The sequence below is a fragment of the Ooceraea biroi genome, chromosome 5 (assembly GCF_003672135.1).
Source record: "Ooceraea biroi isolate clonal line C1 chromosome 5, Obir_v5.4, whole genome shotgun sequence".
Taxonomy (NCBI): domain Eukaryota; kingdom Metazoa; phylum Arthropoda; class Insecta; order Hymenoptera; family Formicidae; genus Ooceraea; species Ooceraea biroi.
Window position 1 is genome coordinate 841669 of NC_039510.1, and position 27529 is coordinate 869197.

General features: G+C 45.7%; 1 protein-coding gene across 1 annotated transcript; it reads right to left on the bottom strand.

Moving 5' to 3' along the window:
• Positions 1-886: 886 nt before the first annotated feature.
• Positions 887-26995, bottom strand: LOC105279309 (head-specific guanylate cyclase). Its single transcript, XM_011338982.3, has 11 exons — positions 25839-26995; positions 14265-14344; positions 13388-13470; positions 6838-7183; positions 4854-5232; positions 4438-4617; positions 4079-4217; positions 3663-3829; positions 2592-2735; positions 1449-1603; positions 887-1373 (listed from the first exon to the last, which is right to left on the bottom strand). The coding sequence occupies exons 1-11, from the start codon at positions 26082-26084 to the stop codon at positions 1178-1180; spliced, it is 2115 nt and encodes a 704-aa protein (XP_011337284.1). The 5' UTR covers positions 26085-26995; the 3' UTR covers positions 887-1177.
• Between the last annotated feature and the right edge of the window lie 534 nt (positions 26996-27529).

The window sequence follows — 27529 nt, forward strand, 5'->3', positions numbered from 1 at the left end:
AGCGGACTGCTACCGCCGTTGCTGCCACCGTTGCTGCTGCTGCTGCTGTTGCGTCTCGCCGCGAGAACGGCACAATTGGTTATTACCATGATCCACAAACCGGCGTTATTATCTTAAAAGCCGCTATTTTGTACAACAACCGGAAGTTTCCCCGAGGCAGAACGCTTCCGTGAAAAATGGAATATTAACGGTTCCGTAAATCGCGCTTGGTAAATTTTCCTGCTTCCTTATGTGCGAAAAATGTGCGTGTCTATTATTATAATAATAAAACGGAGTAACGTGTTGCATTATGGAGAACATTGCATTGTTTCTTTACCTACACAGTGTATTATGTGGTATCGATATCGTTACAGTAAAGTAGTTAAGAAATGAACGCATAATTAATCATTGATCGCTTATAAAAAGAAAATTTGATTTATCTCATTTTCATGATCAAAAGGGAAAATGTTTTTTCTCAGTGTACGAAGATAAATTGCGACGTAAAATTCCAATATGATGGAAACCCTGTCGAATAAAAGATAAGTACTTGCAAGAAGAAAATAATGTCACGGCTGCACAGAGAGAAGCAGCAATGCAAAATACCCAAGCTGCTTTTTAAAGAAGCAGCTGACAACAGCTTTCACAGCACAGAACCACTTCGTTATTGATCTAGGTCAGGCGCGGCCCAGAATCGACCCGTAAAATTACTCGCCCGGTTTTTCCCGCGTTTCTTTCGCCGCAGCGAAAAACTCGCGCGATGCGCGCAAAACAAAAGAAAACAATTGCAATATCCGATTCGTAACAGGCTGAAAACGATCGTTTTTTCGGTCGCGGGATCCATTTCGAATCCGGGGGAGGATTTCTCAAATGACGCACACACGCGCGCACAGGCGCGCGTAATCCATGCTGGAGTGTTTTACTTTGCTCTTATATTTTAATAAGTATATAATGATTACAATCTAAGACTCTGCGTATAAATAGTATATCCGCGCAAGGTCTCATTCGCGATTGCATTCGTACAATTAGCGCCATGCCCTTAATGTAGCCTTTAGTGCCAGCTTGAGAGCTCACGTACATCGATCTGTCGTATCGTAATGTCGGGTGCGGCGTCGCCCTATTATCGACGCTAACATCATTAAACACACATGATCAGCGATGCGGCTTCGTCGGTGCGCGGTGCGGACCTCTCAGCAGCCATCTACATATTACTACTGATTCCGAGCTCCGTGATTGCGGCCTGGATGTGCACATTGAGGGGCTCACCCGCGTCGACGTCGTCATGCTGGTACCCATTCAGGAAGTAACACGTGCCCGACACGCTGGCCGGCAACCCCTTGGGTAGATTGTCCTTGGTCCGCGGTTCCAGTATGAATCCCGATCTTTGTATTAAGCACCTGCGAAAAAGGCGAAAAAGGTGAACGTTAACGATGGTAATGTGAATGGAAAACGCGAGTGTCCTCCTCACGTACAGGTACGTAGTCGGGCTAACGTTGACGCGAAGCGGCTCGCTCGTTGACTCGAATCTGTTCGCCAGCGTGACGTTATGCCCGAAGAGACAGTATCGGGGCATCTTCTTGCCGACGACCCCCGCCAACACCATCCCCGTGTGAATGCCGATGCGCATCTGAGGGGATAGCAAAGAGGAGAATCATGAGCGAGTCGATGGAAGGCTCCGATGATTCATCTAACGTTTGGTGAACATATAAGACTAAAAATGATATGAATGAAAAAAATATAAAGAGCAAGACAAGCCCCGCGTAGCTTGGCTTCGACATTGATGCAAGTGGAGGGTGGCTTGGCGCGTTTTCTTCGCGTTTGTTATCGCAGTTAAGAAATACTTTAAATGGGAAAAGTTTTAATAGCGTTCAAGGCGGGAATAATAAACAACGGAATACCTGCCTGAATAGATATGCAATAATCAAAAATATTCTGCAATTGAAAAACTTTCAGACACGGCACATCGCGAAAGAGGGCAAGAAAGAGAAAGAGGAAGAGGGGCAGAAAGAGAGAGAGAGAGAGAGAGAGAGAGAGAGAGAGAGAGAACCGTGCCTGCTATACCGATCGTCGTTCTCGAGTGCGAAGTAAAAAACGACTTATCGACACAATTAGAAATTGTAAAAGAGATTAAAATTGAAGGAGAAACGCTACCGGAGAGGGGCCTCTTATGATACAATATTGGAAATCCTCATTGTGATCCGTGTTGTACAAAATACAATTACATTTATAAAAATGTTTTTAACATTTAAAAAATAACAATTATACAATATATAAAATGCTTTCGGAGAACCGCAGAATTTTAAACATCGCTGCACATGACATTTTAGAACACGAGTGTGAATATGAAACAAGATACTATTCAGTCGCAATCGTCGACGCTAACGTTCGTTGTACCATATTATTAAACGTTTTTATCCCAGCATTACGTTCCACGAATGGAATGGAATGGAATGGAATTGCAATTGCTGTTTTATGATATGGCAAAGTGCACAAAATGAAATGATACGGCGTTAACTACGCTATTATCGTCAGCATCGAATGACGAAGGAAAATTGTAGCAGAGTCGCGTGTGAGCACGATTTTATCTGTAATCGTGTAGTCATCACGTGTAATACCTTTATTGGCTTGCCTTCGTGAGTCAAGTGATGAGAGCACGTCTGTATCATCTTTAGGCCCATCCAAGCAATTTGTTGCGCGTGTGTATTGGTATTACGATGAAGGCCGCATGCAACGCAATAGGCATCGCCAATCGTTTCTACCTGTTCGTACAAGAATAAAATAAAATGTTTAAAATACAATTGTTGTACGGCGGATTCAAACACAATAAAAGAAGTCCTGACTCGTTATTTATAAAAATTATCTAAATTCTGATTTATTTCTTTCAAATATTTTCTAGTGTTGGTCGATAGTCATTAATTCATAAATATTTAGAGATATTTGTCAAAATGTTAAATGTTATATTAATTCTGCTGTTTAAATTGGTATAGTATTTGGTATGATAATTGGTATTTACTCTGTTTAAATTGGTATTGTACTAGAAAGATTTTCTTTCTCGTTAAACTTTAAATAAATAAAATAAAAATAAAATAAATAAAATCGATGCGCAGCTCCCATTCATGCCGGCACATAATGGCAGCCGTTACAGACAATCATCTGTGATAATATTAGAATTTCTCGATGAATTAAATTAAATTGATACGAATGAAATAGCCGTCTCATTCTATTACGTTACGTCACCCTTATCTTATATATTATTTTCTATTGTTGGAATACAAAATGGCTGATAGCGATAAAAAATGATGAGGAATTGTATGAGTGCTGTCTCAGTTCGCTCAGCGCCCCATAGATGGCAGCATCGCTCCACGAGAGAGAGAGATAAATCTGAACTTATCGGTGAAACAAACGTTTTTAAGATATTTATAAAATTCCACGTAACTCTCTCGTAACTGTTAAAAATATCTTATCTCTTTTATGATCAAATGATAAATTGAGAATGATTTTTCTAGCGCTCAAAAAAGAAAACATTTCAATATAATTTATCAATGAGTCTTCAAAGAATAAATGATAAAATTTCAATTAATAATATATATAAATAGCAGCTATAATGATTAAACCGGATGTGAAAGATAAATGTATAGTAAACGCATCAAAAGATTTTCTACATATTTCCGCACCCCAGAACGCACCTTGTACACATCTAACTGACCGCAGAAGATATCAAATTGCTCGTAAAGATTTTGTAGCATATTGATGACCATCATTGGTGTCGCGGTAGCACAGATGGCTGTGAACCCAACTATGTCGCTGAACAGCATCGTCACGTCCGGATATGTCTTCGCCTCGATAGTCTCTCCTAAATGATTAAAACACTAATTTATACTTGAGTTTTTTCCTTTTGCAATTATACGTAAATATTTGTTAGAGTATACTCAAACAATGCTCGCCGAATAAACTCATATTAGTATTTTATAGCATTTTTCCACTTTCATCTATTCATTTGCGTTACACTGAACGTCGACGCTAAAGACGGACATTTAAGAAAAGAAGCTGAAGATATCACTATATATATATATATGATCGGATATAGATCGTTGTAATTTACCCAGCCACAGGCGCTTCGCAATATCCGGTGGAAATATGAGATGTAGAAGGCTGACATTCTTTTCCCGTTCCGCATCGACCGCCAAGTTGGCTTCTTCTATGGAGCTCTTCAATTTGTCCATACGTCTCCTTAAGCCGTCCTGAAAGGAGATTACTCAGCATTGCGCTCGATGCGGGCATTATGGTAGCATATATATATAATAGAATGTCGATGTTATCTTAATTACGCGACAGACAACGTGAATTATTGCGCGCCGTCATAATGAAATAATGACCAACCATTAATGAGACCGGCTCAAAGTACGAGCTTTTCACTTGACTTATTTACGAGCGAGTAGAATCGTGTATGAATGTTTCCACCTGTGCTCTGGCTTGCTCGCCGACGAGTATGACGTCCCTCGTAGCGTCGTGAAGTGGAATATCAGAAATGAAGAGTCCTCGACCTGTTAAGCCCTCCAGACCGTTCAAGAACGGCGAACTCACGAACAGAATCGAGTCCGACTCTGGACAATGTACCATCTGACCCTTCATCTCCAGGCCCTGCAATAACGCCCTGCAATAATTTACTGGAGAAGCGAATTGATTCGTTATCGACGCACGATACGGGACACGATACGATAATTCGTGCAGTGAGAGAGAGTTTCGTGTGGTCATCGACTGAATACCGCTCCCGCGAGGAGCCTCGAGTCCGCTTTTATTTGCAAATTCCCGGCTCGCCGGGAGGGCTCGCAAGTCGATCGTACCGCGCGTGTTTAACCCTGTTTACGTGCGTTTACCTCCGCGGGATATTTGTCGATGCCGTGGGGCCTCTGGAGGGTCAGGATGAACGGCGTATTCGCTCGTTTCAGGATCTCGTGGAAGGTCAAAGTGACCCCGTGGGGCCGCGTGAAGGCGAAATACGTGGATATCTCGCGGCCGTGGCGGTTCAGGTGGTGGCCGAAGATCCTCATGAAACCGACGCCGAGCTGCACGAGCTCCAGCTGACGATCGACCACGAAGTGCCACGGGAACGCCTTGCAGAAGCTCGCTACCCCCATACGGAGATCCGTTGCCTCGGCGGAGAGTGGACGGAAGGCGGACGACAGCACGTCAGAGTCGTCATTTGCGTCGGCCACATCCGGTCGTTCGCTGTAACGCTCCGGAGTGATGCGGTATCTGTAACGATCGAGTGGGCGAGTGAAGACACGTCGCTCTCCGTAAAAATTCACGGGGGATGTCCAGCAAGAGGAGAACGTCGCTCTTGCCGCAGACATTAATGAGCAATGTGCGGGCGTGGAACAATTCGACGTGACTATACCGGATATCTAGTATCGATACGCGAAGCTTGCTCACATAATATAGCTACGTAGAGACGGGGAAATGGAGGATCGGCATTTCTTGCGTCGATATCATACGCCAATTCCAGCGGAGACAATTACTATCGGATCCGGGCGCTGCTGCGGGTGTCGAGCTTAACCAGCGCTCGCTGTTCCCGCGAAACGTTTAATTAAACTCGGAAATGTAAGCGATGTGCGGTGACGGTGTTTCGCACGTCATTTACATGCTCGCGCGCGCCTCGTGCCCTCGTCCGGCCTCGTGCGCTCAGAATTAACGTGACTCCGGCTGGACTGCCGCATCTATCGTCAAACATTTGTCCGCCGCTGCCGGGAATCAATATTTGTTTAAACGAAAGGTTTGGACTGGCTGCATGCGCGGTGTCTTCGCCTATCTGCGCGAATTATATTCCGCTTGCACACGCGTCAGATTATTTCGGTACACGCGATCCGGCCGCGAGGCGGGACGTTGATTGCCCTATGCAAAAGCGCGCAACATGCAACATGCGATAAATAGCTGGACAGATGGATACAATAATTTCGGTGTTTCTTTGTGGTGGTCGTGTTTCAATACGCGATTCGGCTTTATATGCAGCGCGGACGTATCGCGCGATCGGGAATTTCGCGTTAAATGCGCGATTGTTCGTGTAAATAACAAACGGCATATAAATGAATAAATTATTTGCACGCGCGACGCATAAATTATTTGCGTAAGAAGCGACATTTATGTGCAATCATCGGGAGATTCGCAAAAGCGGATACGGCGCTTATTAAAGTTTATATCGAGGCATCATTTCGATTGATCGACCAGCTGACTGAATTTCACGGTTCGCCTTTGCAGCTGACGTTGATGTGCATATCCGTCAAAAATCCGTCAAAACTGAGCACCTAATTACGAGTGGATTGAAAAATTTCGGTAAATATTCAAGGGATCATTAATCGTGTGTCATAATTGCTGATGTTGGTGTCCCATTAATTTTTACTCCTCTCGCGTTTTTTCTATCACTTTAATTTCATATTCTCCCTTGATAATTTTCCTCTATCGTCCTCTCTTTGCTTTTTGATGTTATACAAGTAGCTACGGACTCGCACGGCGCAGACCGAAATTGTGTCACTTCGAAATGAGGTAACACGATCCTTTGTACTCGTTGCAGTTGCGGAAAGCTCGCTCGCGCGTGATGTTTGATAACAATTTCTCGTATTTTCTCCGTTAAACGCGGAGATAATCGAGCTGGGAAATACTCGTCCTTCACCTCGCTTTGCTCTTACGCTCCGATAGCGATTCTTTATGCCTGCCGGCGTTTGTCAAAATCGGACTGGAAAGAGACGGAAATTAAAATCCGCGGCTGACTGGAAAGCCGCGCTATCCACAAAAGTAAAATCGAAGCTCGGCAATGAAGCCGGTAGTAGGCAATAAGGCAGGCCGAGGCGATCAACAAAGATTTACCTAAAAAACTTCGTGTTGTAAGGATCCGGCAGGATATACACGTCGGCTTGATCATTATAGAACTGCCTGGCGATACCCTTTAGACTGCCGACCAGCAGATAGGCTATGGAGGGGTGGTCGGTGGTGAAGTGTAGCTCCAGTGCTTCCGGCGTGGCGATACACACAAACTCGGCCTCAGCTTCCGAGCCGGACTGATGCTGGACAACGTCGTTCACACCGTCGAGCGTGGTCAGGAAGGCGGTGAGATCGTTCCCAAGGCAACGAAAGGCCCGCTCCAAGAGACCCACGCAAGCCCACGCGATCACCTCCTGGCCGAGGTGATCGAAGAACGCGTTCACGTCGACGTCTGTAAAAGTTCCGCAAACATTAATCCGCCGCGAGGGAATCTCGCGTCTCGTGTCACTCAGCAGGGACCGTTTACTTCCCTCCTTGCGACACGCCGAGGAGCTCCGTAAACAACCGATACGAAGCACATGCAGCTATTTATAAAGCCTCTTTACGGAACAAATAAAAATTTATCGCAAATAATCCTCTCTCGTGCAGCGAGCTATCTCGTGTTTGCGCCGAGTTGGTCGACAGTAACGTCGTGTTCTCTCGAATCTTACCCTTTGCATCCTGACGAGTCTATTCATCCGCAAAAATGTTCATCGCACGCGCGAGTGCTTAACGTGATATTGAACAGTGAATCGTCGCGGATGTAGAAACGCGGACGAATCTCTCGCGGGATTGATAGCGCATGTAGAGAGCTCCAGCTCTATGGAACTCGATGCGGTCGGATTTACTCCCTTGCATAAATCCGGAAATAGACGGCCGGTGAACAAGGGTCGCGGCCTGGAGTTCCCTGGTCGAATCGCTCTACATCGAGATATCGCTATGAAAATACGATAATTATAATAGTGGTTGCGTGGTCGGGCGCTCGATGATACGCCCGGCCGACCATTCTGAATATCGCGCGGCGAGCTCATGTCGGTGTCGCGCGACAAACCCGGGTCGAATCGATGGGTTTTTAGCTGACGAATGCCCTTTAATCGACGGGTTCTCGCCTAGGCGAAGACCGGCCAACCACCGACGATATTCCCGAACCTCAACCGCAAACATTTCGCACGCGAGGTCTCGTCGTTACGTCACTCTCCCATTAAATGCACCGGGAACGGTGCCATTATCCGATGGACGTGCCAGATCACGCGGCGAAGCATCGCAAATGTTTGCCGGCGATTGCGCGGCGATACGTGCCCGGAAATGAAAACGTTACCGGCGATTTATACAGCCGATGCTTATCGCGCGTGGGATTAATTCGAGGAGGTTTTCGGTGGTTTCGCTGTTTTCTGGGTCACGACGATACGCGCAAGGCGAAGCATCCATCTGGGTCGATCGTTGGTCCGTCTGGTGCGTGTCTTCCCACCAACGTGAACGTGTGTGGAAACGTCGTGAATCGCGTCCCTTTACACGTTTCCGCGACGTCGACTCCGTCGTGTTTTGTGTCGTGTGCTATCGTGAGCGTAAGAAGACCCTTCGTAAGTCAATCCAGCAAATGGTCCAGCGTCCTGTATACCTACAGAGACAGGGAGGTCCTGGGGTCCTGGGGTTTCTCTCGAGATTGCATTACGGTGATACGGGCGGGTCTCCCTCTCGCTCCGACAGCCACCGCCTACGAGCACTTCCTGTCGCGTATACGAAATGCGATGTGCTCACTCTGCAGGCGAAAGGGCTTGCTTGCGAAAGGGCTTGCGAAAAGGGGCCACGATCACAGGGTGGGAGTAACGTGCAGCTTGCGCTCGTCGCGATTTGTCTTGTCCCGGGGTATCCTCATGAGTCGGGGAAATACGAGTTTTCCGCTCGCTTGATGAACGACGATACGCATTTGTCAGCGGGCGATAAGCTCTTGTGTGGCGATCGCGAGTGCACGCGAATTTAACGGTTTGCCGATTTTAATGTTGCAATATGAGAATTGCAAAGTAAACAGATTATCAATTCATTATTGCGTTCGCGTTTATTAATTATATGTCGTGTATAATTACGTACCCCCGTCGCTATTCTTGTTTGCGCGCACACACGCAACATATCGAATCGCATATTAATTGCGTTAAAATCGCACGGCATGCGCTTTTACCAAGCATGAACTTCGGCATTCAAGAGCCGTCGTGGTCGCTAACGCGGCCGAGAGAAGGGAGGAAAGGGACTCCATCGGGGTGGTAATTTCTTTACGGTGTACGCCCTTCTGTTCCAGAAAAAAAAAGTAGAGAGCGAAGGACAAAAAGAGCTGGAAGGAGTGAGAGAGCTAGGCACAGGGCGATTTTGTTTGAACTTGAGAGTACTCGCTACGCTACCCTTGCTCTTTTTCCAGGATTACATGCTTGGAGGATCACCTCGACCGCGAACGGCCATGTACGTGCCGCTATCGTCTCGTCAAAGAAGTGTCTTGACGCACCGGCGGAGGTAAGTTGGCGATATATTTAACGGGGAGGCGAGCACGGTGCGTTGCGCGTTTTATAGCGGGTAAACACATGTTTCGCATAATCGCACGCACACGAGGAAGAGGGTGGACGTTTGCGCGCGAGCGAGCGAGCGAGTGGGCAAGCGTGCGGATACCCTCAGCACAATGTTCTTCACGTTCTCTAATGCGGTTACGTAATACCGCGGCCCCGCGGGCTCTTTATTGCGTTAGAGGCACACCATATTTCCAAGTTACGAGCGTTAAATTCCGTTCGCGATGCGTCTCGCGTGCCGGACGGACTATTAGTCGACAAAGACCGCGTTATTCCCGCACGACGGCCGACCCGTTGTCTTCGTTCGTTTGGCCACGACCGAGGCCCTATTCACGGGTTCCCGATCAGGAAGTCAGATCCGAATACATTGCATGCGCATATCGATTGTCCGCGATGATTAATGGGACGCTTCTGAAGCGCGCTCCACTGTAACTACAGTACTCGAACACGCTGCCGAATGCAAATTGGGTTAACATGCGCTTCAAGATGAAGGATCGCGCAAAAGCATCTGACAGTCCGCCTTGCTGTCAAACAACCGTTCCCGATCCTCCTCGATCCCCTTTGGATCATTGAGACACACGATGTCCGTTACGGGGTTTACGAGTTGCCAGCGCGATCGACGACTTGAAGCTCCCGTGGCTTCGAGTTTGTAAATTATTCAGAGAAAGTTGTTCGAATGTTATTCCAAATTTTACGTGTTACGCAAACTGTACGTTTTTCTATTTCATTGCGAATAAAAAATGCATATTTAGAGTACAGACACTCGTTCTGAAAATTCAGCGATGCATGATATTGAACGAAAAAAAATTCTGCTCACGTGTTATCACGTGCTCTAACGTAAAAAATATCAGTTATCTCATCAATTTTTCGTATTTGCATATTTGTACATTTTTTTTCTAATTCAACGCACATTTTTCCCTTTAATACAATTACGGAAGAATAAAGAACTTTTGTGTAATTTAACTTTTATGTGCAATCTGCAGACGTTTCCAAGTCTGTTACACCGCTGTTCATGATTGCCAGTTACAGGCGAGTGTTTCAAGAGAGTGACAGCCAACATAACTTTCTAATAACTTTTTGAAGAGACTTTAACAACCTTACTTCTTTCGAAGGAGTACGACTCGTTTGTTTCAACTGGCGTTCTAAAATAAATGTGCTATTCCGCATGTGTTCGTCGTTGTTAGCAAGTAAGCTGAATTTGTCGCAAGTTGTGATTTGCAAAGTTCTCAAAGATATCTTCTTGCTCTTCTGATGCATTCACCGATGTATAATATTATATAAAGTAATAATTATATAAAGTATATAAATCATATACTTTAATAATAAATTATATAAAGTAATATAACTTTATATAATATTATATAATATTAGTTAATTACCGTTAATAAACATAAACGCGCTTGTCATTGAAAGCACGAGAGAGTATTATATATAATGGAGCGATTCGCCGACGCCGACGCCGATGTGATAAAATCTGTAATTATAAAATATGTATGTTACGCGAAAAAAACATTTTCAAGGAGAGAGAAAATCGTAAATCGTATCTACAACACGCGAAAACGCGTCACAAAAATGTTAATGCACCACTAAGCGAGGCGAAGGATATATAGATGGTACGAGCTGGTTCGCGCGCACGCGAGCGCACAATGGAATTTGAAAGCTGCGAAATTGTATTGCGATACACGATATACAATAGCCGTGGTATAACGCGGTTATTGTTCCAAGTTGGAGCTTTCATGACGCGGGAAACGCGGCACGGCACTCTTCTACGAAAGAGAATACAATTTTTCGTTTCTGCTTTCCGCAGCTTTCCTAGGTGCTACCGATGAAATATTCAGTTGCGCCCCGCGCGCATCCTTCGTTCCACTTTCCGCGCGGAAGACTTAGCAGTCTCATCCGCGTTCGCCAAGCCTACCTATTTACCCCTCAGGGTCGACCATTTATAATACAAGATTATCCTTACACGTTGCTGCGACGCGCTCTATACAAATGACATGACAAATTCGCAGAGCTGGCTCACAAGAGTTTCTCGAATTCGTACGGGAAAGGCAGCCGACTCTATCATCGCGCGCACGGACTTGAATCAATAAGACGCTCTGTGCTTGCGTGCATAAGATACGAGTTGGCGTATAGCGGCGAGACACCATATAGCAAACACGATTTTCCGAGACCAGGCTCATCTAGTTCATTAATCTCTCGGAGTACGTATTACCCTACCCCCGGCGAGAGGTGGCTCCGTCAACGCCAGGAAACCTTCACACATGGTCTATACATGGCTCTATTTGTGCAGTCTATCCGCCCTGCAACAGCGTCCTCGTTAAAATCATATCAAATCGTGTGACCCGAGTATCGATAAAGGTGCGCCGTTGCCTAATAGTCCCGGTTCCTGTGACAGCAGACACCGTCTCGAAGATTCGATGTACTAGTTTCCCAGGTCCTATCAGACCACCGTGTGCGGAGGATGAAAGGAGAAAGAAGCGCCGCAGAAATTGTATTTCACCTGTAGCGTGTAATGTAGTCAAAAATTTTAAAAAGTATTTCGAAATTATGCGAGCGCTTTATTTTTTTCTTCATTTCTCTCTTGCGGTACCTTTATATGGCATCACGACGTTAATTTTTCTGGTGCACATCAGCGTTACTTTTTCCGCCGGAGATAATCTCCGTCGCTGCTGCTGCGGCTGCTGCTGCTGCTACTGTGCTGCAGTCCAAATTGGAGCCGAAAACGCGCGTGGCTGGTGTCGGGTGAATTAAAACGCAGGATGAAATTAGAAACATTATCGTACGACGGCAGATTGCAGCCGCGATGCAGTTGCTAGGGAAAGTGGAGCGCGTAACCAAGGATCCGGGACGCGGGAGAGCACGTTTAGTAAAGCTGAAATAATTTCAATGCGAAAAAGAGACAGCTGTCTGAGCCCGAGCTTTATTTCTAACGATAACAACGTTCATAGCCTGCACACATTTTACACGCTTTAATGTCTGTTGTGAACACGAGCGTAAAACGAGCACGTCGGATATTTCGAAGATGCTCGTGTAGAATCTGATCGTTCGTAGTATAGTAACGCTTCTTTCACGAGCCACGCCAAGTTCGTTCTTCTCCATTCTCCAGAGAAATCCATTAATTCTTCCAACAGGGGTAACAGAGAGGAGGAGGAGGAGGAGGATCGAAAAAAAACCTCACTGTACCAATTGGTTAATTGATAGATTACATTGTTATTACCTTGGTTGCGGGATATTTCATTAGAGGCGTGGTAAATACGCGATTGGTTCTCGTGCTTGTATTTCCGCGCGCTCATTCAATCAAAAACTCGGTCAAGCCCGCATTAACGGATTCTCGCGTTATCAGCCGTGCGGCCAAATCAAAGCAAACAATGGTGCTCAAGGTACAATTGCGAAAAACGCAAAAGTTGCATAACGATAACGTTTTGCCACGAAATATAACGTACGGTATCTCAAGGTATTTTGTCGCATCTTGGAATTGCGCAGTAAGCCTCTGCAATAAGATCATGCAATTTCGTCTGTTCAAACGCGTTCCGACGTTTCATGGACGTCTTAACGTTCGGGACGATCAACGTTAAACGTAGCAGGTAATAAAAGGTAGGTATTATTTAAAATCGATATGTGCATCAATCGTCCTTGTGACAGTGATGAACGGTCACGGATGCGCTCGTGGAATTAACGTGCATACTTGAGACAAGCGTTTTGACCATGACCGTACACCGAAGCTACTTTGCGACGCAGCGGATCCTTTTCCTTTTTTTTTCCTTTTTATTTTAAATGTGTTCGCTGTATCGGTACGGAAAGAGGGCTCGCGTGCTTGCAAGTACCAGGAGCTCGCACCGTTCTCATGTGCACTATGTAGTTAAAATAAAAAAGGAGAAACTTGTGAAAAACTTGTTCCGCCACAAAGTGAATGCGGTCGAGCTGCACCGTAAAGACACCAAGTCAAGGCAACGAGTGTACTTCCAAAAACTCTCTGTTCAACTATATCGTACCTAGCAGCTTTTCGTTTTTATAAGAGTAGCATATTTCTATCATCATTCGATTGTAAATGTCACATCACTTACCGCAATCGTAATTCAGGGTCTCGTAAATGTCCTCCAGTAAATTATAGTTCTCCTCTTCCTCAGCGTTACTTAGAAGTTTTTCTCTGAAATGTAAAACAATATATTATAATATCACTGCTGAGTCCTGTGTGCATTGAATAATCATGTGATTGGTAAGAATATCATTTTGCTCTTGTCGATAATCGAATCAAATATGTTTTTACGAATATAGAATTGTTTTACTGTTGAATGTAAAAATTGATGTGGAAATTTAATCGCGTTCATTTAAGCACGTTAATCAGAGGAATTTTTGTGCGCGCATTGTATTGGAGACCGCGCGCGTTTAATTAAATTCATATTAAATCAGTTTATACACAATGTAATCTTCCTTACATCGATATGTAAATTATGAATGATCAATTTGCATTCTTTTTGAACTCTCAGTATTGTTTAATGGCATTGTCATTTTATTTTGTTTCAAGTAGATAACTTTAATTACATAACAAGTTTACTCGTTCGACATGTAATATAATTTAACGGATTTTTAAGAGAGGATATTATCTCGTGGAAAGTGTTGTGCGATATTTATACTTTTGCATAGTTGGTAACATGACGGAAGCAGAGAGCACTTCGTTTATTCGCATAGCCAAAAAACATTGTGAATTTCATTAATTAATTACTAAATAATGTTTATTAGTATAGCCAAAAAACATTGTGAATTAAATTAATTAATTAATTACTAAATAATGTGGCTTTAGCTACCTTTGCAGCGGAAAAGTTAAAATAAAATAAATGATTATATTATGACCAATACCAATAATTAATATATTTCACTTTCTCCAACAAATAACACGTAATTTCCATATTAATGAAGAATATTTTTAATGAATATACTCACAAAGATGACATTGCCGATGTTGGAAGAGGTATCTCATGTTTATTTAATAGAGCTTCTAGCGCCACAGCCACCACCTCGTTCTACAATAATAATAGAGAATAAAGGAATAACTGCTAAATAAATTTATTTCATTATTATCTATTTCAGATTAATCATAAAATTAATTAACGTATAACTTAATTAGTTTACTCTTAGGAAGAAGTAATAAAATAATTAAAATATTAATAGTTACATTTATATTGTACAGACGTTAAAACATATCATAAATTTTCATCAGGAGTAGCATGCAAAATCTTTTATGAAAATTGTGTGTAAAAACGTGATAATGACCATTTACATAAAATAAAATTCTATTATTGTTTATAAAATTAAGCATTATGAATTAAGTTAAACATGCAAAATGTACCATTTGTGAATGCACCGTATGCATATAAATAGCATGTTGTAAACTCGCAGGTGCATAATTCAGTGTCTGCACGTGGTAATTCCGAACTTTTATCGGGGGATGTATGCGGTTTTCGTAAATGCGCGTGAAAAATTCGCACATAGAGTTACCCTATCATCACGGCAGAAAGATGATGTTGCAACATCACAAGTTATGCTAAAAATATATAAAAGTCCAAGCTTAACGACATCCTGTGAGTGCATCCGGTACGATTATTGCGTTAGTGAGTCGCTAATAATTCGATATTGCATAATACCTAGGTCTCCGCCATTAAATTACGGCCGGAATTTTACATTGAGAATTATTGCTCCATTTGGTACGCTTGTACGAGCAATTCTTCTCAAGAGAATGGCGCTTGCGAGCACTCATATGAGACATTAACCGCGTGATTGCCGGTGCTTAAACGACATTGGAAACGATGTTATTTTCTGGCTCAACTCTTACATGAATTCATAGAGATGCACGATTAACACCGTCGGATTACGAATAATCATGAATGGTTGCTTGCGCGTGTTTCGAGCACTGCGCGCGTGATGAAGAATTCATAAAGCTATAACTTTTATAGTTATAAATCTCCTCGAATATTCAATGGAATTATATTGAGTATTGAATATTGAACGTTGAAATTTTCAATACCGCTTTAAGTAACGCTTTGTTAATACTGTGAGATATAACAAATCGCGCAGGGTGAAACATAAATTGCAAAACGCATTGTTTTCAGCAATCTTGCAAGCTTCTCTCGCGTAAATAGGATTAAACGTGCTGAATTTTTACGTCGCGCGAAAAGCGCACTTAAAGAAAAAGATGCAGACGATGTTTCGTTGGAGCTGTCAAGAAGGTTTTGCATATTCCGAAAGCTGGAGGAAATTTATCAACCTGTAAATGGCACACAGAGTTTTTCGCGCGGGACTCGATATTTTCGCATGGGCAAGGAAGTTTCCTTTGATTTGGGTATTCCGTTTCGGCGGATTCACTCGGCAGATAACAATTTGTCAAAATGATATCCAACAAATGACATTATCCACTACAACTGACAGGTGATATCCATTCGTATCGGCAGACCGCGAGAGATAGTAGCCGAAGTAATCAATAGTCTGCACAACACGAAAATGATGTAAAAAGGTGTTTTGCGACAACTGCCAGCGTTATTTATTTATTGCATCAGTTTTCACGATGATATTTTTAAAAAAAGATACAGCAACGTTCCGGCAAAATAAAATATCGAAGCGAATAATGTACGTGCACGGTAATACGGGAATTTTGGACCGATGGATCACGAATGCAAATTGCTCGAACCGATGTCGTAATCAGCTTCAAAGTTTTAATATAATCTATTGGGAGTACGCGATTAGTTAAGCTTTAAACGCTGGTTAGTTCTCTCTCTCTCTCTCTCTCTCTCTCTCTCTCTCTCTCTCTCTCTCTTTCTCTCTCTCTCTCTCTCTCTCTTTCTTTCTCTCGGCGGGATTGTATGAATTATGTACCGGCGTTTATTAATAATCGGGTATGGGCCACGTCGCGGGAACTGTGCCGGGCTTGATCTGCAGAAAACCGGGCTAACGAGTTAATCTCGCTCGCGTATTGAGACTCGTGATAATACGAATTAAATATGCGCGCTCATGGAGAACAATTCCACGGTAGATCTGGATAATTGCGTTTCCAGATGCCACGTGTTAGCGTGTGGCGTATTGTGCGACGTCGATTGTTTGCAGCCACATTGAGTCCACCGCATCTTAATTTTTACCTTGTCCGACGATAGTACAGTGTGCAAACTGCGACTGATGGAATAAAATTATGTATATAAAAATGAAGAAAATGGAGAAAAGCAGTTTAATTAGTGGTTCGCGCATGAGTAGCTAAATTACTTTCTAACTTTCCAGGAAGGAAAGAGACGGTTGCACACTCTCGACAGAGAAGAAATTTTATGGAATATCACGTTGAAATAAATATCAAACGGACAAGTGAAAAAATGTAATTGGCAATTTAATTCGATTGTAGATCGATTGACCTATTTATTTACACCAGGGCCATGCCGAAGAGAAAGAGAGAGAGAGAGAGAGAGATCAAAAACGGGAGAGACAGAGTTTTCAAAAATATTTCTTCAGTCGATTGCACTCATGAAAGCCGCAAAGCATGAATAAATTTTTTTTCATTTCATGAATATATTTCTTTTTTGGTATAAGTGAAAAAGTAGAGAAAGAGCGAGACAGAAACCGGGAGAATCTGGCAATGCAAAATGCTGTTCAACGAACGCTTCGGTAGTCACATTCCGATTGGAGCCAAAATCGATGGAGGTCACTCTAGAATGGCGGAGGGAAGGTCATTTAAACTACTTGTGAAAGGACGCCGAGACATTCATGCGAAATGACATGTTTGTCAGTTTATACATGCTCGTGGGAAGTATTACGTTGGCCGATTGTTAAAAAAAGACCGCATCGTCGACAAGCTTTCGGAGCACTTGGGCGAGACCCAGTTCCAGTAATCGACGGATATATATTTTTATCGTCGTTATAATTGAAGTTGATAATTTCGAGTTCCACTGGCGAAGCTTTATCGTTGTAAGGCAGTGACTCAACTTTTACCGTAACACGATTATTATGTAAGAGAAAATAAAATGCGGGACACGCGTCACATGTTTCAGTGATGATGCCCTCAAACAATTATCGCGTAATTGTACCGAGCTTAAGTGAGACTTACGGTATTCCGTTGCGGGAGACCGTCAGCTAATATTTTCATTGCATCGAAAGTTGGCCGTCTCCATTATGCTCCGTGGCGGCTTCGAGGAATCGGAGTAAGTGCACCGCGGGCTATTACGAGAGGCACTTAAGTGACTTAATACACGGGGAGGTGGTATTTTTCTTTATTCTCAAATTTTGAATATTTCACAGTGGCGACGCAGATCTGAGAAGTGACGATTATCCCGATAACGCTGATGCAACCAATACTTTCATTTTGCCAAGCACTTTCGTGGACGATAAAATTATTCATACAACCTTGTCGGAAGGAGAAGAGAATAAACGATGAGAAGCAAATTACTGTTGTAGAAATGTTGTAGACACGTAGAAACACGTGTATCCGCGATGGAACCGTACAAAGTTCACGCTCGAATTAATGTGTAATTTATTTCTCACAAAACGTGACGTTTCCGCCGCGCGAAGACGCGTCGCGAATCACAATACTCGTCGTTTCGTGATGGAATAAAATTGCGCGTTTTTTGATGAAAACGAGAGAAAACGAAAATTATGACATCGCGCCTCGCGTGCATAATCCTTCGAACAATGCAATTTGCAGCTAAAATTTCCAGCTAAATAAAATCTGCCTTGAAAATCACGCATTAAAAAATCTTACAATCCTCGCGCGAGTACATTTATAGGCCAATTGCGCAAAATCCATCGACGTCGAGAGCGGCGAGAGTTTCGGCCATCAACCTGACACAGCTGCATGCTTTCGTGTTCACGATTCGGCGTGATTTTCCGCAAGTAGGAGAGGAAAACTTGATTTCCGTCAATTTAACTAAGTAACGAAGTTTCTATCGCGTCCATCCAATTCGTCCGCCGGAATGGAGGTCCTCTACGAGGTCTCCTCCCGTGTCGATCCATCCTCGCCCATCTCCTATAAAGCTTGTCTCTGCCGATGTGTCATTCACGGTAACGATGATTAGCCGGAAGCGTCGAGCGTCGCGTCTCTCGAATTCCCCGTGACAAAATGCAACTCGTTTTGCGAGTCACCGTGTATTCGTGTGTACGTAGTTACGTGTACGTACACAGTGGTTTGTACGCCGGCCAAGGCACAACTATACACCAACCGGTTGGAACAATCGAGCGTATTGTCTCGCAATTGCAGCCCACGAAATGCTAAGCCCTGTAATGGGTATATGAACCCTCCGTTGAATGGCGTAGTTTAATTACTTTTGGCGACGCAATGGTCGTTCGTGCCACGCTCCGAACCGCTCGAGTAACCCAGTTGTATCCTTCCATTAGTTAACTCCCATGTTTATGCATCACAGAGACGACAATTACGATCTTCGTTACACCATGATGACATTTGCAGCGACGACGATCCCGAACGTGGAGGAATCGTCATCGTCGGCCTTGTCTCATTAAACTAGTCTCGTTCTTTTCTCCTCAGTGTTCTCGAAATGAGCATGTTGCGCGAGATTTTGTTACGTACATCATTAAACGACCCTTTCACGCGGCGCACGCAATCGCTCAGAGAAATCCGGTATCTCATAAAGCACTCAAGTCCGCACTACAGAGTGCAAAGGAACGCCATGCTCGAGAAAATAGAGAGCCAAGGGAAAGGATTAATCTTGTGACGTAGAACGTTCCTTTAATGAAGAACCCGGCAACCCCAAGAATGAATGCCGCGTGGTTAACCAAGATACACTGTGAACGTGCTCGCCCCTTTGCGAAAATTACCGCGTAGTTTTATGAAGCCTGCATCGCTATTTTTAGCGGTGGTTTTCGGCAAAGAAATAAATTCTTCGTTGACAGCGTTCGACAATTCAGCAAGCAAGATACTTCAAGGAAGATACCGCGATACGAAGATACGAAGATGGCAAACGAAATTATATGGTTTGCGGCGAATCCAAAAGAAATCCGAAAGAAAAACCATCCGCTGAAAAGTTATCCGTAGAATAATAGACGGGGTCGCGATCCCTCGTGTACGTGCGCCGCGCGTGCACATGTCCGGATTCGCAAAAGAGATGAAACTTGATGTGCATTATTCCACTGGCTTACGATCTGAACCATGATTCCCAGTCAACTTCGGTAGGGCGTTACAAGATTACGGTATTTCCGTTGCCGCGTCTTTCCCCATGTCAAACGGAATATCACATGCAACTTTCCGGAGCCGTGAAGCCGTAACATCCAACTGGTCCCGGGTAACATAGAGTTAAGGCACGAACAGTATTTGCACAGCCGAGTTTTCGAGTTTAATGAGACCCACCCTAAGTTAAATGATTGTAATAAGTGAACATGGGGGACACGTCGGACGTTACGGAGGAAGCGAATTATGACATAACAGAAAATCTATATAGGTATAATTTGCGCAGGCGAACAAATTTTTTTCTCTTCTGGGACATCCCGATTGTTCCATGTTGTCGAGCGTATCGGCATACGTATAAACGACTATATCCGCATATGCAGCGCATTGAATTTTCTATAAGCCATTTCCGTGGCATAAAGCCGTAACAAACAGAACTGCCGCGAATTCAGTATAAAAATGCAATTGATATACGAATATACACGGCTAGTCCGCTGGGATTTTCATACGAGGTGCATATTGCAACGTCACTTGGGAAAAAGTTGGACGCTTCCCCCTAGCGTGACGTAGTATTTATGTTCCGATCGAGACAAACACGAGCCCGGCACATAAATTGCCTCAAATTTACTCAGACTACAACAATATTTGCATTCATGCTCGCTTACGGCGGCGAACGTATTTATTTCATGCAGACTTCGGGGCCAGCGCGCGGCTAGCAAAGAGACCGGAAATTCGGTTAAACCCCAATTTGAGGGTGATATTTATGGCAGCGAGGAGATGCGGCTTTTATTAAATTTACCGCCGAGTATCTTTCAGCGACATAATTTCCCGCTCACCCCGCAAACGGAACTTTCATTCAAGCTCGCGTTTCCCGCGTTACATCCACTTGAGACCATTCGACGTGGAAGAATATCCGCCGAGCATTTATCGATCCGGCATATTTCTCGCCGTAATGGCCACGAGAGCATCGCCGGCATCGTCTGCGGAGGAATTGCGCGTCCCGCGATCATTCGTCCACGCTGAAGCAGCGTCGCGCAATGAGCCTCATCCATCACAAATGCGGTCCCGTCGTAAAAATATGTGCAGGGTTAATAGAGGTAGCGGGGACGCGGAGGAACATGCGTGTTATGCAAATTCATCGAATCGATCGTGGATATTTCCATAACAGCGCGGTAGCATGGCAGACGGTAACGTGGTATCCGACGGAAGTGCATTTACGGCCCTTACGATTACCACCCCGGCGTCGTTGGGGGGAGGTGGCAGCGCCGTTAGAAACGACGGATATATCGATCGTTTCTAAAGAGACGTATTTTGCATTGCAACGAGCGTGCGATTAACTTCCGACCGCCAGCTACGGCCGAGGAAGGCAACATTGTCGCGTCGTGAGTTATTACAGCTTTTCTTTCCGAGAACTGCGGAAGTGTGCACGCTAATAGCCGGCGATATCCCAGTATTAGTCGGCGATTCCAGGTAAACGTAACGCAATTTCGCGTTCTCCGATTAGCAGTAATTACGCCTGTGCCATTCTCGCGATAATCGGCACGATATGCATTTTTTTTCTCCCCCACGTTATCCCGAGAGTAATCTCTTGAAATCGAGGCTTGGGGTCGCTGATCCGAAATCTCCATTTAAGTAATACCTGATAATCCCGGCTGATACCTCAAGCTTGTAGGTGTGATTAAAATTTTCCGGCGCTTCGCGCCTCCCCGCCGTGCCTTTTCCGCGTGGACGTTTAATTTTAGCCCCGTGCATGCGACAGGTAGCGGCAGGCGCTCCAAGTTCCCAAGTGGCGCGATATAGCGCGGCGGCTATCGGCGTGGCAACTGCATTCTCCCCGATCCCGCGAATTTATACGTGATATTCGACATCGGTCGCCGGATACGCGGTGTTCCGGCTTTTCGCAGGAAGCTTAAAACATTAATATTACGCATCGATCACGCGCCATTGATATGATTCGACACAGATATATTGCGTTAAAAATATCCGCACGCGCATCCGGTATCGGATGAAATTTAATAAAACACGGGACGTGGAGCTCCCGTAGAATATAGATATATGTATATATATACATATGTACATACATCTATTTGGTTCGTCATCTCCCACCGGATACTAGCCCGGCGTTTATTAAATCGTAATTAACATCCGCGTCGCGCTGATATTACGTAATTATTTTCCTAAACCTCCCACGGGAGGTGAAACGCGCCAATAGGTTCTCGCCCCAATATCAGGTCCGACCTCTCGATTAACAGCGGCCGCATGATACATCATTGTGGTGCTCCGCGTCGACGATCGAGGAGATGCACGCTATGTCGGGTCAGACACGACATGCCAGAGTGTACGTGCCGCGGAAGTTCCTCGCGTACTGCGAACGGGCGTTTCTCACGACATAGTATTTAAAAAGCTGCCGCTGTTAGAAATGGCTCGTTTAATACCCGCACCCCCGGGATTAGTGAAATAATCCGCTTAATGCTCGTTTACGACGCGCACTCTTAGACGCACAAAAGAATTTCTCGGCGATGCCGCCGTAAAAAAATTCAATACTTCAGCAAGTGAGAAATAGCCGGCGGTTGCAGGGCGCTTTTAAACGCGCTGGCCTCATCTTTTCTCTCCCGTCGACTTCGCGCCGCGCTACCGCCTCTCGCCTTGCACTCGGGCAGCAAAAAAGCCAGAGATGCAACTGCGGAGAACGATACTTCGATACCCACGCTCGTTACGATTAATTGCATCGGGAATTTGCGATCCGCCTTTACCGTCGCGCTGCCATTGTGCACGTGGAATCCAATTCTAATCCCGCGGCACTCTCAGTTCCACCCTCATTCGATATACCTACTTTCCCCTCTTTTTCCTTTTTTTTATTCCTTGAACGCATTGTATTAATTTCCCGCGTATCGGAATGGACTTTTCCGTATGGATTTTCTCTCTCGATGCTCGCTCCCTGCTGGACCAGAGCGATAAGCCGTAGGGCGGCACCTGAATTCTCCCGTGGAATCGTGCGCGCGAGTGACATTCATTACACCAGGAATATCTTGGGTCGTCCTTGGAGGAACGTCTCTTTTCATTTGGAGAGATTAAAGCGGAAGTCAATAGAAAGACCAACGTCGTGGACTGCCGGACGGCATTCTGCCGAGCTAATAACTCCTGCGAAACTCTTGCGCTCGTTTTAGAGTGCGCTCACCGCGGTGCATTAACGATTCGTAACGTTCCGCCCTTCGTGTCATTTATTCATCCGTTTCGGAGGGAAAACCGTTCGTACGGCGCTCACCGTGCGCTGTTTGCGACCAGCGGAGGAACACTCGGCCGTTTTACATGTTGCAAGGCAATCTTGTATTCCCCACCCACCACGCCACCACTAATTGCTCTTGACCCTTTTAGCGTGAGGCTGCGCCGAATCCCCGGTTCCATGCTATCTCAAGCTACGTGTGGCCAGCTCGTGGGTTTTCGCGGTAAAGAGAATCCAGGGTGTGGCAAACGTTCCATGGGTCTAACTATTATTTACCACGCGAGGCTGGAGAAAATGCGAACGCGGAGGATTTTTGCGACGCGACAGTGCCACATTTTTGTGCTCGCGCACGGAAGAGCGATTCGCGTTACAGAATCTCGCAGCTTCATGTCAAAACCGCATCCTGCAGGTTTATTGATTTCCGTGACACACTAGGACATTGCACAGTTGCAGAGCGCTTGTCGAGATTGCACTCGAAACCAGTAACTGTGTTACCGCAAATTGGCGATCGAATTCTCGAATCGCGGTTATATAATTTTCAAGTAACTGCATTCGCGCCTAATGAGACGTGATTTGTAGTAACGCGCTTTTACACGATCAGAAGAGTTTAATGAAATGACCGAACCCACGCACGTGTGGAGACGTGACGTCGTTTCGCCTTGTTGGAGTTGAGGATTTCGATCGACCACTGCGCCGTAGGATTTCCAATGGTTTGAAACTCGTCCTACTCCCGTTCTCGTATCTGTCGATTAGAATCCAATATTAGAAAGTCGCGTCTCTCGCCACGCGGATTAAACGACACTCGCCGCTTCACGAATCATTGTCTCGCCCTGAACTGTCGTTGAAAGTTCAATCGATAACGAAACCCCGAACCTGATTTGATCTCGTCGAAAGTTCATTTCGGTGACGTTTGATTCCGGAGAACGGCTCTGCCATCCGATCGCCACCTGACACCTGGCGTTTCCAGAGATCTCATTATCGCTGGAGAACGAGAGGATCCGAAAGTTTTCCACGATTGTATCCTTCAGATAAATATCAATTGTAATAAAAAATATAAGTCTCAGCGTTTTCTGTTCGTATTCGCGGTGACTCTTTACTTCGACTTTCTCGACCTGTTTAAAATCAATTGTAAATGCGATTTTAATTATTCTGCGTTTGTTCAGACCGCCAGCCAGGAGTCTTGGGAAGAGCGGTGCGCGTCCCTATCGCGGAGGAATCATTTCCATCGCGCGGGACTGTGACATAATGCGACGAGTATCGTGGGACGCGTTCGATTTCACTCGTTAATACAAAGTTTGGCGTCACGGTCGCCTTCGCGTGCCCATTCTCGCGAGAAACTACTCATTTCCACCGCTCGACTCGTCCTACACGCGGAATTGAACATTGATGCCGAGTTGTGTGCGTGGCTCAACACCTCCCTGGATTTGCACTCGGCGTTATCGCCTTAAGTGCCGGCATTCCCATCTCCCTTAATCTGCCATCAAACGCCGTTAACCCCTTGAAATACCAATGACATTTGCCAAGTACAGATACATCCCAGGGGAATCAATCTAACGTGATTGGATGGCGAGGAGGGGCTGCCGAATTACTGCAATTCAATGATCAAAAATTACCGATGCTATCTCACCGATAACAAGAGAGATAGCAAGGATGTGCACGATTGTCCCCAACAGAACAGATATTTTCCAAGACGGATATATCCGCAAGAAAATATTATCTTTTCATGAAGAAACTATGTTTGTTAGCTTAGTATCAATCTATTGATATCACGCTAACAAAGTATCATTAATTTTGTAATTACATGTCAACAAGAAGTGTTATTCCTGATTGTCAGAGATGGCTTGAACAATTCAAAACGCTTGTCGAAAATACGACGTCCTCGCTGGTTGCTCTTACGACGTAATTCGCTACACAAGTTGTGCAAAAGCTGCAAGAAAGGCATCATGAAAGCAATACGCATTACCGGAAGCAGCGAGACTTCCGTGCCAGCCAAGTTTAATGCAGACAGCTTTGTGGCAGAAAAGCTCCCGGTACCTGGCTTCGAAAACATTGGGACCGCTCGCGTGAGTCGCTAACGCGGTTTGCTTCCGCGCGGAGGAGGAACTTAGAAACTCCCGCTTTCTCTAACGGGGACGGCAGGAAACTTTTCGCTGAGATTTATTACATATTTCTGACCCAGTTCTCAATGAAAAACTGCCACGATTCCCATGGGCGATCTCCGTATACGATCGTGCGCGCGCATCTATGGGAAGTTTGATAGCGATTTCTGTATAATAAAAAGAAGAGAATGTGAGGAGTCTCCGTGTTGCCATAAATAGCGATCGGCACGGACGCGCGTGGTTTCATATGCTTGTAGCGGAGGATTGGATAGCAATAAGAGATTATTTCATCGGATCATCGGACGGGTATACATCGGATTGGTATACAGAAACCACTCGAATGTTGTTGACTCGCGATGCATCTCGCGTTCTCTTGGTTAAGTTAAATCGAGTTAAATCGAGATGAGTGTCGCCTGAATTTATCCGTCCGATATTTAGGTCGAGGCGATAAATATAAATTCAGCCGTCCGGCACGCCGTAAGTGTCGCGCGTCAAAACGACCCCGATTCGCCGTCTCGTTTATCGCGATCGTCCCTGCCTTTTGAGAACGGGACTTGGTCGTATTCGCGATAATACCGGCTTTCAAAGACACGGTGGAGGAAGCGGAGACTCGCGCGTGCTGTGAAGAGGACGTGTACGCGTCCTTTCCGCGCAAAGTGGAATGAGAATCTCAAGTGAACTGTAAACCAATTGCGTGTCAGCGCCTGTGCTAATCCGACTTTGAACTCATCGGCAGAAAAGCCGAGCGTACAAAACCGAGCTGGTACTTGGGAGCGTCACAGAGCTGTTTCTTTGGCGCTTTTGCGTCTTTAATTTTGTCTAAGGACTTGGAGACGCGCATGCAATGCTTATCTACCTCTACCTTATCTACCTCTCGCTACTTTTAAGGAAGAAACGATTAATCTATCAGCATCTATCAGATCTATCAACAACGCGGGGGGATGGCGGTAAAGGTACAGCGTGACTTGGCCACGTGAGGAGGAACGTGTATACGAAACCAGCAGCTGAAAGACGCTGAGAGATCAGAATAGTTATTTGTTCAATACCAAAGGGTTAGTCAGGAGGGTGACCGCGGCTCTTAGGTGTTTCAGGTTGAGCGTCTGTGTGTCCTCGAGGTCGTCGCCGTCCTCTCCCAGCAGCGACGACGTGATCTGAACCGACGATTGTCGTAACGGCTTGTCGCCCTCGTCCTGTCGGATCCGGGAGAACTTGCGAACCTGATCTCCATCCTTGCTGCTGTCGTTCCTGGTGACCTGAACCTTGAAGCGTCCACCGGAGAATGGGCATGCCATCTTGCAGACGTAGCCGCTCTATCTCGCGGTCCGATGCAGCGGTTGTTCGGGGGTGTACTAAGCAAGAGGAGACGGAAAGCACGCGGTCTTAATTAACGAGAGGCATGCCGCGCGCGCGTCCCGTCGCGCTCGTCGGCGATCAGCTGGGTGCAACTCCCCGCTAACTGCTTGCCCTCTCTTCGCGCTTTCCTCTGAGTCTCTGTGGTGACTGTTCTGTGCGACAGAGTTCGCAACCCTCTCACATCGCTGTCCTAAGCGGCGCCTGGACACGTGCGACCAATCCGTGAACTCGCCGCTGTTGTCTGTATCGTCTTGGTTACCTGAGACGTCGTTGTCTTCTCGTCGAACGTGGTCGTGACGTTGTCGCCGGTACCGTTGGTGCTGTTGATCGCCGATGGGACCGTCATTCTCGATCACCACCCTTTATTGTACACCGCGCGGCGCGGAGGGAAGCCTTTCGTTATACTACAACGCGCTGCGCGCGCTATATTACCCGGTCGTCGTCCAAGACCGCCGTCGGGTCCGACGCGATGCATGCGGTTGCATATCAACGCGGTGAGACCGCCGTCACTCGTTTGCCACCCCCTGAAAATGTCTCGAGCTCTTTTCGTCACTTCGATCTTTCTCTAATTTCTCTCTCTTTCCCTCTCTCTCTCTCGCTCTTCCTCACTGATCGTGTCTTTCTACAATCTCGCTTTACCCCGGAATGTGGGACGCACGATCCAATCGCGCATTATCGACAATCGTAATTCGCGCGCGGATTTCACCCCGCGCCAGGGACGCGTCGGCAAGCCGACGCGACTGTGGACGGACACGGTGAACGAGGGTGACGGCACCGCTACGTACGTTGCCGTGCCGGAGCGCGTAGCGCCATACTGCTCGCGGATTGACCGAGGCGCAACGAGCAACGCTCCGAGCGGAGGGTGAGTCGGGGAAGTCGGCCGAGCGAGGGTGAGCCGACGGCGAGTAAGGGGCGCGCGGAGAACGGAGGCGCCACGATGGAGGGTAGTAGAGACGCCTGCGCGTGTTTTCCGACCTCCCTCTCGAACTGCCGCACTTTCTGTCCTCTTCGCTCCGTCGCTCGTAAAGAAGGAGACCCGCCTGTCCGCCTGCTTGCCCGTCCGTCCGCTCGCTCGCCTGTTTGCCTGCTTTACCTGGCTGACCTGACTCGCTCGTGTGCAGTTACCTGCTGACGTTTTCCTGCCTTTTCCCCTTACCCCAGAAATTTTGCGGAAATTCAGTACACATCTCGTTCTCTATTATTAGCTTCTGTAATTCTGGCGCAACGACGCATCCAGCCACCGGATGAAGATCTTACACGAGCAGAATGCATCCTCGATTATTCCGGGAATTCTGCTCGGGCACTGGATACACTGCTAGAATTAATGGAACGCAAATTGCATGCGACGCAACTCGCGATTCTCGTTTGTGGAAATTAAAATGAT

What these genes read in the sequence shown, in the direction of transcription:
- LOC105279309 (XM_011338982.3), bottom strand. Translation starts at nt 26,084, where the DNA reads ATGGCATGCCCATTCTCCGGTGGACGCTTCAAGGTTCAGGTCACCAGG. An exon ending in TGCGAAGCGCCTGTGGCTGG is followed by an intron (nt 3,830 to 4,078) that starts GTAAATTACAAC and finishes TTAATCATTTAG; the next exon opens with GAGAGACTATCGAGGCGAAG. An exon ending in GTTAGCCCGACTACGTACCT is followed by an intron (nt 1,374 to 1,448) that starts GTACGTGAGGAG and finishes CCTTTTTCGCAG; the next exon opens with GTGCTTAATACAAAGATCGG.